The sequence below is a fragment of the Hemitrygon akajei genome, chromosome 17 (genome assembly GCF_048418815.1).
Source record: "Hemitrygon akajei chromosome 17, sHemAka1.3, whole genome shotgun sequence".
Lineage (NCBI taxonomy): Eukaryota > Metazoa > Chordata > Chondrichthyes > Myliobatiformes > Dasyatidae > Hemitrygon > Hemitrygon akajei.
This window is the reverse complement of record NC_133140.1, coordinates 85,259,144-85,271,174: the sequence shown is the minus strand read 5'-3', so window position 1 is coordinate 85,271,174 and position 12,031 is coordinate 85,259,144. Positions and strand designations below refer to the sequence as shown.

The window sequence follows — 12,031 nt, the reverse complement described above, 5'->3', positions numbered from 1 at the left end:
TTCCAGCATCTGCAGATTTTCTCTTGTTTGTACTGTAAATTGATGGTCCCTGGGTATTGTCAGCAAAAACAAGCCCACAGACGAACACAATCCAATTCTCTGACTCTCGAGGACTGGTCACTGTATGACACCTCAGGCCAGGCCCAGCTCCAGTCACCAACTCACTGCCCTCAGCAGCTGACCTACGTGCCTTCAGCCACCGGCCCGGCCCGGCGCCGCTAGCGCCCTCACAGGCTGGAGGCCGTGTCCGCGCCCTCTCCGTGCCGAATCTGCAGCCGAGAGGCTCAGGCTCGCTCTGCGCGGGATCGAAAGTGCAGCGGTGGGTGTCGAAAGAGGGCTCGATTTACCTGAGTCCAGTCTCCATGGCGGCGGTGGTGGCAGCGAGCGGCGGCACCGGGACCCTCAACAAGGAGGAGAAATACGACCGGCAGCTGCGGTGAGCGGGGTTTGGGACCAGGTGTGGGGCTCAGGGCCCCGGGTGTCCGACCCAACTGTGTCCTGGGAGCCAACCCCTGTACCCTGTTACCTTCTCAGTGATGTGTTGTGGAGCCTCTTGCCCCCTTTTGTTACTCTTGTTGTCCTGTCTGTTACCGCGTGCTGACCTCCTTACCTGTTCTGGAGCTGTTACACTACTCAAAGTTCCGAATCAGAATCTGGTTTAATATCACTGACGTTTTTCTTGACACGTGTCTGTGGTGTTAAATTTGCTGTTTGCAGCATACATATATTTTAACTGAAAATTACAGTAAGGTATACGGTAAGTAGTGCAAAAAGAGAGCAAAAATAATTAGGTTCATTGGGTTTCTGAATGGACAATGAATATGGGTTGGTGTATTCTCAGGCTCCTGTACTGCTTCCTTGATGGTAGCATGAGAAGAGGGTAAGCCCTGGCTGGTGGGAATTCGTAATGATGGCATGTTCAAGTAAATGTTATCATCAGAGTACATATATGCCTCCTAGAGATTCGTTTTCTTGTAGACATTTATAGGAGAATAAATATACAATAGAGTTTATGAAAAATTATACATAACCAAGACTGACAAACATTGAATGTGCAAAAAAGGACAAATTGTGTCAATAAATGTGTGTGTGGGGGGGGGGGGGGTGGCTACTGCATAGGACTGAAAGAAACTGCAGAGGTTTGTACATTTACACGTACAACAAGCTGGAGGAACTCAGCAGGTTGGGCAGCATCCATGGAAACGAACAGTCAACATTTCGGGCCGAGACCCTTCAACAGGATTGAAGAGGGAGGGGGCAGGGGCCCTATAAAGAAGCACTATGGGTAGTAGAAGAAGGTGGAACCATGAGAGAGAGGTGGCAGGCAGCTGGAGAAGGAGGCAGAGTGAAACTGGGATGGGGGAAGGGAGGGTAAGCAAGTGTAAGTGCTACACCTCCTCTCTTACCACTATTCAGGGCTCCAAACTGTCCTTCCAGGTGAGGAAGGACACTTCACTTGTGAGTCTGTAGGGGTCATCTATTGCTTCCGGTGCTCACGGTGCAGCCTCCTCTACATCGGCAAGACCTGACGCAGATTGGGGGACTGCTTCGTCAAGCACCTACACTCCGTCCGCCACAACAGACAGGATCTCCCAGTTGCCATCCACTTCAATTCTGCTTCACATTCACATTTGGATATGTGCATACATGGCCTCTACTATCATGATGAGGCCAAACTCAGGTTGGAGGAGCAACACCTCATATACCGTCTGGGTAGTCTCCAGCCCCTTGGCATGAACATTGAATTCTCCAAGTTCCGGTAATTCCCTTCCCCATCCCAGTTTCACTCTGCTTCCTCCTCCAGCTGCCTATCACCTCTCTCATGGTTCCTCCGCCTTCTACTACCCATAGTGCTTTCCCCTTACATTCCTTCTTCACCTTTCCTGCCATTCCCCGATCTGCTTCCCCTTCCCCACCCCTTGATCTTTCCTCTTACTTGGTTTTCACCTGGCACTGACCAGCCTTCTCCTTCCCACCCTCCCCCCACCTTCCTTATAGGGCCCCTGCCCCCCCTTCAGTTCTGACGAAGGGTCTCAGCCCGAAACGTTGACTGCTCGTTTCCACGGATGCTGCCCGACCAGCTGAGTTCCTCCAGCTTGTTGTACGTATTCAGAAGGCATTTGATAAGGTCCCACATAGAAGATTGGTGGGTAAAATCAAAGCTCAGGGCATCAGGGGGAAGGCATTGACATGGATAGAAAACTGGTTGGCAGATAGAAAGCAAAGGGTAGCGGTGAATGGGTGTTTCTCGGAATGGCAGGTGGTGACTAGTGGGGTGCCACAGGGCTCGGTATTGGGACCACAGCTGTTTACCATTTACGTTAACGATTTGGATGAAGGCATAGAAAATAACATCAGCAAATTTGCTGATGATACTAAGCTGGGTGGCAGTGTGACATGTGATGAGGATGTTAGGAGAATTCAGGGTGACTTGGATAGGCTGGGTGAGTGGGCAGATACTTGGCAGATGGCGTTTAATGTGAATAAGTGTGAGGTTATCCACTTTGGGAGTAAGAACAGGAAGGCAGACTATTATCTGAACGGTATAGAGTTGGGTAAGGGAGTAATACAAAGAGATCTCGGAGTCCTTGTTCATCAGTCACTGAAGGTGAATGAGCAAGTGCAGCAGGCAGTGAAGAAGGCTAATGGAATGTTGGCCTTTATTACAAAGGGAATTGAGTACAAGAGCAAGGAAATCCTCTTGCATTTGTACAGAGCCCTGGTGAGACCATACCTGGAGTATTGTGTACAGTTTTGGTCTCCAGGGTTAAGGAAGGACATCCTGGCTGTAGAGGAAGTGCAGCGTAGATTCACGAGGTTAATTCCTGGGATGTCTGGACTGTCTTACGCAGAGAGGTTAGAGAGACTGGGCTTGTACACGCTGGAATTAAGGAGATTGAGAGGGGATCTGATTGAAACATATAAGATTATTAAGGGATTGGACAAGATAGAGGCAGGAAATATGTTCCAGATGCTGGGAGAGTCCAGTACCAGAGGGCATGGTTTGAGAATAAGGGGTAGGTCATTTAGGACAGAGTTAAGGAAAAACTTCTTCTCCCAGAGAGTTGTGGGGGTCTGGAATGCACTGCCTCGGAAGGTAGTGGAGGCCAATTCTCTGGATGCTTTCAAGAAGGAGCTAGATAGGTATCTTATGGATAGGGGAATCAAGGGATATGGGGACAAGGCAGGAACTGGGTATTGATAGGAATTGATCAGCCATGATCTCAAAATGGTGTTGCAGGCTCGAAGGGCCGAATGGTCTACTTCTGCACCTATTGTCTATTGTGTTGCTTTGACCCCAGCATCTGCAGTGTACTTTGTAAGCTGGTACCCAAGATGGAGCTGACTAAATTTACAAACACAAAGTACCCAGGACATCTTCAAGGAGAAGTGTCTCAGAAAGGCAGCGTCCATTATTAAGGAGCTCCAGCATCCAGGACATGCCCTTTTCTCACTGTTACCATCAGGTAGGAGGTACAGAAGTTTGAAGGCACACACTCAGCGATTCAGGAGCAGCCTCTTCCCCTCTGCCATCCGATTCCTAAATGGATGTTGAACCCTTAAACACTACCTCACTTTTTTAATATATTATTTCTGTTCTTTGCACTATTTTTAATCTATTCAATATATGTATACTGTAATTGATTTACTTATTTATTTTTTCTTCTTTATTTATGTGTTGCATTGAACTGCTGCTAAGTTAACAAGTTTCACGACTCATGTTGGTGATAATAAACCTGATTCTGAGAACACGAGTTGTAGAGTCCTTGAAAGTGAATCTGTAGCAACACGCACAAAATGTTAGAAGAACTCAGGAGGTCAGGCAGCATCTATGGAAATAAATAAACAGTTGATGTTTCAGGTCAAAACCCTTCATTAGGACTGGAAAGGAAGGGGAGAAGATTCAAGAAGTAAAAGGTGGAGGGAAGAAAAGGAGGACAAGCTAGATGGTGATAGGTGAAGCCAGGTGGGTGGGAAAGGTAAGGAGCTGTAGAAGAAAGAATCAATAGGTTGCTGCTCCTTGGCTCATCTATTACCCCGAGCTGTTGACCCTACTTTCCCCCTGTTGTTGAACCTGTTGCCTCCTTTGATCCCATTGGCACCTTTTATCTTCATGTTGACTGCATTTTCTCATCGGCTTACAATCTTCTCCTTTACGGGGCCCTGACATTCCTAAAGGGAAGGACCAGGTTCCCCTGGTTTGCAGCTGGGATAATTGAGACACAGTGCATCAGCATCACCATGTACAGATAGATGTCTGCTTGTGGAATGTGAATAAGTGCAGGTCAGTTAAAGACTTTGTAACCACAACTAGATCCAGTCTAGGCGCTACGTATGCAGGGCCTTAATATTCCGAATGATCCCTCCCATCCATCCAACATTCTCTTTGAGCCCCTACCATCAGGCAGGAGGTACCAGAGCATTCAGACAAGAACTGCTTCTTCCTCCAGGCTGTGAAGCTACTGAATTCCCTTTCATCACCCAGGTTTCATCACGTATTAATCTCAACACGAATCAAGCGCCAAAAGTGTTATACTGTTTACTTATTAAATTGTGTCAGACCACAAGCCATAGGAGCAGAATTAGGCCTTAAGGCCCATTGAGTCTGCTCTGCCATTTCATCATAGCTGATCTAATTTTCCTCTCAGCCCAATGTCCTGCCTTCTCTCCATATCCCTTCAAGACCTGACTAATTGTGAATCTCTCAACCTCTGCCTTAAATATGTATATAGGCTTGGCCTCCATAGCTTCCTGTGGCAACCAATCCCACAGATTCACCACCCTCTGGCTAAAGAAATCCTCCTCATCTCCAGTTTTAAATGATGCTCCTCATTTATGAAGCTGTGTCTTCTGGTCTTAGACTCTCCCACCATAAGAAACATCCTCTCCACATCCACTCTGTCAAGGTCTTTCACCATTTAATAGGTTTCAATGAGGTCACCGAGCTGTAGTGAATACAGGCCCAGAGCCATCAAATGCTCTTCATATGACAAGTCGTTCAAACCTGGAATAATTTTTGGGAACCTCCTTTGATCCCTCTCCAGTTTCAGAACTTCATTTCTAAGATAAGGGGCACAACATTACATCCTTGCTTTTATGTTCTAGTCCTCTTGAAATGAATGCTAGCAACACATTTGTCTTCCTCACCACAGACTCAACCTGCAAATTAACCTTCAGGGAATTCTGCACAAGGACTCCCAAGTCCCTATGCACCTCAGTTTTTGTACTTTCTCTCCATTTAGAAAATAGTCAACCCTTTAATTACTTCTACCAAAGTGCATGACCATACACTTCCCAATACTGTATTCCCTCTGCCACTTCTTTGCCCATTCTTCTAATCTGTCGCCTCTCTACTTCCTCAAAACAACCTTCCCCTCCACCTATCTTTATATCATCTGCAAACTTTGCAAGAAAGCCATCAATTGCGCCAACCAAATCATTGACATATCATGTAAAAACAATCCGTCCCAACCCAGACCCCTGTGGAACACTACTAGTCACCAGCAGCCAACTAGGTCTCCCTTTATTTCCTCCTTTGTCTGCTGCTAATCAGCCACTGCATTATTCATTCTAGAATCCTTCCTGTTATACCATGGATCGTAGCTTGTTAAGCAGCCTCATGCGTAGCATCTTGTCAAAGGCCTTCTGAAACTCCAAGCACACAACATCAACCGATTCTCTTTGTCTACCCAGCTTGTTATCTCTTCAAAGAATTCCAACAGATTTGTCAGGCAAAATTTTGCCTTGAGGAAACCATGCTGACTATGGCCTATTTTATCATGTGCCTCCAAGTATTCCAAAGCCATCTTCCCAACCACTGAGATCAGACTAACTGGTCTATAGTTTCCGTTCTTCAGCCTCTTTCCCTTCTTGAAGAGTGGAGAGACATTTGTAATTTTTCAGTCTTATGGAACCATTCCAGAATCTAGTGATTCTTAAAATATCGCTACTAATGCCCCTACAATCTCTTCAGCCACCTTTTTCAGAACTCTTGGGTGGACACCATCTGGTCCAGGTGACTTATCTATCTTTAGATCTTTCAGTTTCCCAAGAACCTTCTCTAGTTATGGTACATACAACATACTTCATGACCCCTGACACTTGGAAGACCACCATAGTGCTAGTGTATTGTATATTGTATATTGTATATTGCTACTGTATACCACAGTGAAGACGGATGCAAAATACTTATTAAGTTCATTTACCATTTCGTTGTTCCCCCATTACTACCTCTCCCCAATGGTCCAAAATCCACTCTTGCCTCTTTTTTACACTTTATGTATCTCAAGAATGTTAATTTATTTGTGGTATTATTACTGTGTGCGTTGTGTGTGAGACATATGTATTGTGTTGTGCACCTCGATCTGGAAGAACCATGTTTTGTTTGGCAGTACACGTGTACGGCTGAATGACAGTGAACTTGATATAATGCATGCACTGAAGCTGTTTCAGTTTCTCTTTAACTCTGGTCAGACCACACTCAGAGTATTATGTTCGGTGCTGATTCCATCATTATAAGAAGGATGTGGAAGCTTTAGAGAGGGTGCAGATGAGATTTACCAGAATGCTGCCTGGATTAGAGAGCAAGTCTTATGAGGAGATGTTGAGCAATACTTTTCTATTTGTTTGTCAGTGATTCAGATAGTGGAATTGAGGGCTTTGTTGCAAAGTTTGTGGAGGATACAAAGATAGGTGGGGAGGGTGTAGGAGGCACTGAGGAAGCACTGTGATTGCAGCATGACTTAGACAAATTGGAGAAATGGGCAAAAAAGTGGCATGGAATAGTGTTCAGAAATGTACGATAATGCATTTTTGTAAAAGGAACAATAATGCAGACTATTATCCAAATGGGAAGAAAATACAAACATCAGAGGTGCAAAGGGACTTCGGTGTTCTCTTGCAAGGCTCCCAGAAAGTTAGTTCACGGGTTGAGTCTGTGGTAAAGAAGACAAATGCAATGTTGGCATTTATTTCAAGGGGAATAGAATATAAAAGCACAGAGATAATGCTGAGCCTTCATAAGACACTAGTCAGGCTGCACTTGGAGTATTGTCAATTTTCGGCCCCTTAGCTTAGAAAGGATGTATTGTCATTGGAGAGAGTCCAAAGGAGGTTCATGAAGATGATTCTGGGAATGTAGGGGTTAATGTATGAGGAGCATTTGGTAACTTTGGGCCTGTATCCAGTGGAATGTAGAAGAATGCGTGAAGAATGTTGAAAGGACTAGATAGAGTGGATGTGGGGAAAATGTTCCTTATGGAATAGGGACACAGCCTCAAAATTGAGGGGCAACCTTTTAGAACAGAAGTAAGGAGAAATTCTTTTAGCCAAAGAGTGGTGAATCTGTGGAATATTCTGCCGCAAACTGCGGTGGAGGCCAAGTCTGTAAGTATATTCAAAGCGGAAGTTGATAGATTGCTGGTTGGTCAGGCATCGAGGGATATGGTGAGAGGGCAGGTGTATTGAGATGGTCAGAGGTAAGTTTTTACAGAGTGGCAAGTGCCTAGAGTACACTGCAGGGGTGGTGGTAGAGGCTGATACAATAGGGATATTTAAGCGTCTCTTAGACAGGCAGATGGATGAAAAAAATAGAGTGTATGGTTTGTGTCTGAGGGAAAGATTAGATTGATCCTGGCGTAGGTTTATAGAAGTCAGCACAGCATTGCAGGCTGAGAGCCTAGACTGTGCTATACAAACCACCAAGGCCAGCTATAGGTACCTGTATCATTGCTCAGACCAACATCAACACAAACTAATATTTCTTTATGTTAACTTGCTCAACTCCTGTAGAAAATGATCTTCCTTTGGTTTCCAGTTTGCAAAGCCTCAGTCTCGGTAGTGTTTGCCGATCACACTCAATGACCATGTCCCCCTCCCTGGGCCTGTGATTTTTCTACTACCTCTGAGCTCGTCAGGTACATGTTGATTTGTTCTTCTGCTGTGGCTCCTAAGGCTTTGACTTCATTGTTGAAGCCTTAAGTTGTACAATTTCCACTTATCAAATCCTTAAACTCTGCATCCAAGAGTGCTTAAGGAAGTAGCCCAAGAAATAGTGGATGCATTAGTGATAATTTTTCAAAACTCCTTAGATTCTGGATTAGTTCCTGAGGATTGGAGGGTGGCTAATGTAACCCCACTTTTTAAAAAAGGAGGGAGAGAAAAACCGGGGAATTATAGACCGCTGAGTCTGACATCGGTGGTGGGGAAAATGCTAGAGTCGGTTATCAAAGATGTGATAACAGCACATTTGGAAAGAGGTGAAATCATTGGACAAAATCAGCATGGATTTGTGAAAGGAAAATCATGTCTGACGAATCTTATAGAATTTTTTGAAGTTGTAACTAGTAGAGTGGATAGGAGAGAGCCAGTGGATGTGGTATATTTAGATTTTCAAAAGGCTTTTGACAAGGTCCCACACAGGAGATTAGTGTGCAAGCTTAAAGCACACGGTATTGGGGGTATGGTATTGATGTGGATAGAGAATTGGTTGGCAGACAGGAAGCAAAGCGTGGGAGTAAACGGGACCTTTTCAGATTGGCAGGCAGAGACTAGTGGGGTACCGCAAGGCTCAGTGCTGGGACCCCAGTTGTTTACAATATATATTAATGATTTAGACGAGGGAATTAAATGCAGCATCTCCAAGTTTGCGGATGATACGAAGCTGGGCGGCGGTGTTAGCTGTGAGGAGGATGCTAAGAGGATGCAGGGTGAGTTGGATAGGTTAGGTGAGTGGGCAAATTCATGGCAGATGCAATTTAATGTGGATAAATGTGAGGTTATCCACTTTGGTTGCAAGAACAGGAAAACAGATTATTATCTGAACGGTGGCCGATTAGGAAAAGGGGAGGTGCAACGAGACCTGGGTGTCATTGTACACCAGTCATTGAAGGTGGGCATGCAGGTACAGCAGGCGGTGAAAAAGGCAAATGGTATGTTGGCATTCATAGCAAAAGGATTTGAGTACAGGAGCGGGGAGGTTCTACTGCAGTTGTACAAGGCCTTGGTGAGACCGCACCTAGAATATTGTGTGCAGTTTTGGTCCCCTAATCTGAGGAAAGACATTCTTGCCATAGAGGGAGTACAGAGAAGGTTCACCAGATTGATTCCTGGGATGGCAGGACTTTCATATGAAGAAAGACTGGATCGACTAGGCTTATACTCACTGGAATTTAGAAGATTGAGGGGGGATCTTATTGAAACGTATAAAATTCTAATGGGATTGGATAGGCTAGATGCAGGAAGATTGTTTCCGATGTTGGGGAAGTCCAGAACGAGGGGTCACAGTTTAAGGATAAAGGGGAAGCCTTTTAGGACTGAGATGAGGAAAAACTTCTTCACACAGAGAATGGTGAATCTGTGGAATTCTCTGCCACAGGAAACAGTTGAGGCCGGTTCATTGGCTATATTTAAGAGGAAGTTAGATATGGCCCTTGTGGCTAAAGGGATCGGGGGCATGGAGAGAAAGCAGGTACAGGGTTCTGAGTTGGATGATCAGCCATGATCATACTGAATGGCAGTGCAGGCTCGAAGGGCCGAATGGCCTACTCCTGCACCTATTTTCTATGTTTCTATGTCTCATTAACCAAAACTTTGAACATCTGATAACTTTCTTTGAAGTTTTCTCAAATTGTCTTTGATAATCCCCATGGAACATTTTGCTGTCAAAGTTCAAAATAAATTTTTTGTCAGTAGTTTGTTACCATGAACTACCCTGAGATTCACTTTCTTACAGGTATTCAGCATAGAACAAATAAATAATCAAATTCAAATAAAATCAAGTTCATGTTTAATTATCATTCAACCATTCATGAATATAGCTGGATGAAGCAGCGTTCTCCTGGCGCCAATGTGCAAAACATACACAGCAGATTCAAAATAGTGAGCAAAAAACATAGGCAAAAAAACCCCACATATATAGCCCAAAACCCTGAGCGACGTGTCCCACAAGTTGATGGTTCAGTTCCCGGCAATGTGCAGGTGCACACAATCCAGCCTGTCGTTCCACCAGTCAAGCACTGGCGAGCAGTACTGATGGGAAAGGCCATCCTCCCACTGTGCATTGAATCGCGTTCGGCATCTCTTCACTTGCACTGCAGTAGCAGGCAAGCCCAGAGCTTGAGGCCTGGTCCTCGCTACACCTGAGGTATGGAGTGTTCCCGTCGCCTGTTGCATCACCAGACAAGGAAAACAGGCCTGCGGCATCTTACATTATCAATGTATAACATGGTCTTGTGATTGCCAGAGAAATGTTCAAGGCAATCGCCAGAAGTTACACTGCACGCCACCATCACGCACCAACTCCGATGCCAACAAGGAGCAGGCAGCTCCTCCAAACCCAATCCAGCTCCTCCAACAAATACAATAGAATCAATGAAAAACTGCACACGAAGACTGACAAACACCCAATGTGCAAAAGGATGTCCAATACGCAAATACAAAATAATACTGTGAGCATGAGTTGTGAAGAGTCCTTAAAAGTAAGTCTGTAGGTTACAAAATTAGTTCAGAGCAGTGGTGGATGAAGTGATCAGTACTTCAGCCTTGGGTTTTGCACCACCAAGTTCAGAAGCATGATGGTTGTAGGGTAATAACTGTTACCAAACCTGGTACTATGGGACCCTAGGCTTCTGTAATTCCTGACCAATGGTAGCACCAAGAAGTGAGCAGGGTTTAGATGGTGGGGGGGGCGGGGTGTCCTTGATAATGAATGCTGCTTTCTTGTAGCAGCACTCCATTTAAGTGTGCTCACTGGTGGAGAGGGCTTTACCTTTGACAGACTGGGCTGTATCCATCGCTTTCTGCAGCGTATTATGTTCCTGGATATTGATTTTTCCATACCAGGCGGTAATGCAAGCAGTTAGGTTACCCTCCACTGTGCATCTATAGAAAGTCAAATGTGCCGCATAGAAATATTTTAACTAAAGCCTTGAACTCTTTTAGCATATCCTAAGCTGATTGTAAATCTTCTAATTGCTTTTCAAGAGGACATCAGAATGAGGGATTGGTCTTTGATTAAAATAGACGGTGTGATTTCACTTGATCGATAGACATTTATTGAACCTGTATGTTTGTGTTGGTGATTGCCGGGTTGGTTAAGGATCTCTGCTTCAGTGAGCTTGGAAAGCTGATGCCACTTACTGCATTTTCTCCCTCAGGCTGTGGGGTGATCATGGACAGGAGGCATTGGAAGCCGCACGAGTCTGCCTGATTAATGCCAGTGCCACCGGCACTGAAATCCTCAAGAACTTGGTGCTTCCCGGTAAGGTTGGACAACTTATACAAAATCAAAGATATTGATTAATGTTGAACAAGACTATTCACTGGCATTTCTCTCCACAGGAATTGGAGCTTTTACAATAGTGGATGGCAATGTTGTTGCTGGAGAGGATGTTGGAAACAAGTGAGCCCTTAAACCTCAAGACTTAATTCTGTTGTGCATGGTTTGTTGCTTATTCTTTCAGAATCAGAATCAGGTTTATTATCACTGACATACAGTATGTTGTGAAATTTGTTTTGCTGCAGCAGTAAAGTGCAATTTGTAAAAATTTCCATGAATTACATTAAGAAATATGCGTGCATTAAAGAAATTCAATTAGTTGTGCAGAAAGAGAGCAAAAAAATAGTGAGGTAATGTTGAAGGATTCATTGTCCGATCAGAAATATGATAGTGGAGGGGAAGAAGCTGCTCCTAACACATTGAGTGTGTGTCTTTGGGCTCCTTTACCTCTTCCCTGATAGTAATAATGAGAAGAGGGCATGTCCTAGGTGGTGGAAGTTCTTAATGATGGATGCCGCCTTTTTGAAGTACCTCCTTTTGAAATGTCCTCAACAGTAGGGAGACTGATGCCCACGATGGAGCTAGCTGTGTTTGCTGCTTTCTGTAGCTTTTTCTGATCCTGTGCATTGGAGCCTCCGTATCAGACGGTAAAGCAACCAGGCAAAAGGATCTTTGCCTAGAAGACATAGGAAATCGTGGTGAAAGTGGAAACCACAGGGCCAATCAATCTTTGGGCCAAGGCAGTGGCCTTTG

At 44.8% G+C, this 12,031-nt stretch overlaps 1 protein-coding gene across 1 annotated transcript in view; it reads left to right on the top strand.

Moving 5' to 3' along the window:
* Positions 1-286: 286 nt before the first annotated feature.
* The window catches only part of nae1 (nedd8 activating enzyme E1 subunit 1), a 61,905-nt gene continuing 50,160 nt past the window's right edge, over positions 287-12,031 (top strand). The window contains exons 1-3 of the mRNA XM_073070439.1: positions 287-436; positions 11,157-11,260; positions 11,341-11,401. Of these exons, the coding sequence (XP_072926540.1) occupies positions 363-436; positions 11,157-11,260; positions 11,341-11,401 (239 nt within the window). The 5' untranslated portion in view covers positions 287-362. The remainder of the gene's footprint in view (positions 437-11,156; positions 11,261-11,340; positions 11,402-12,031) is intronic.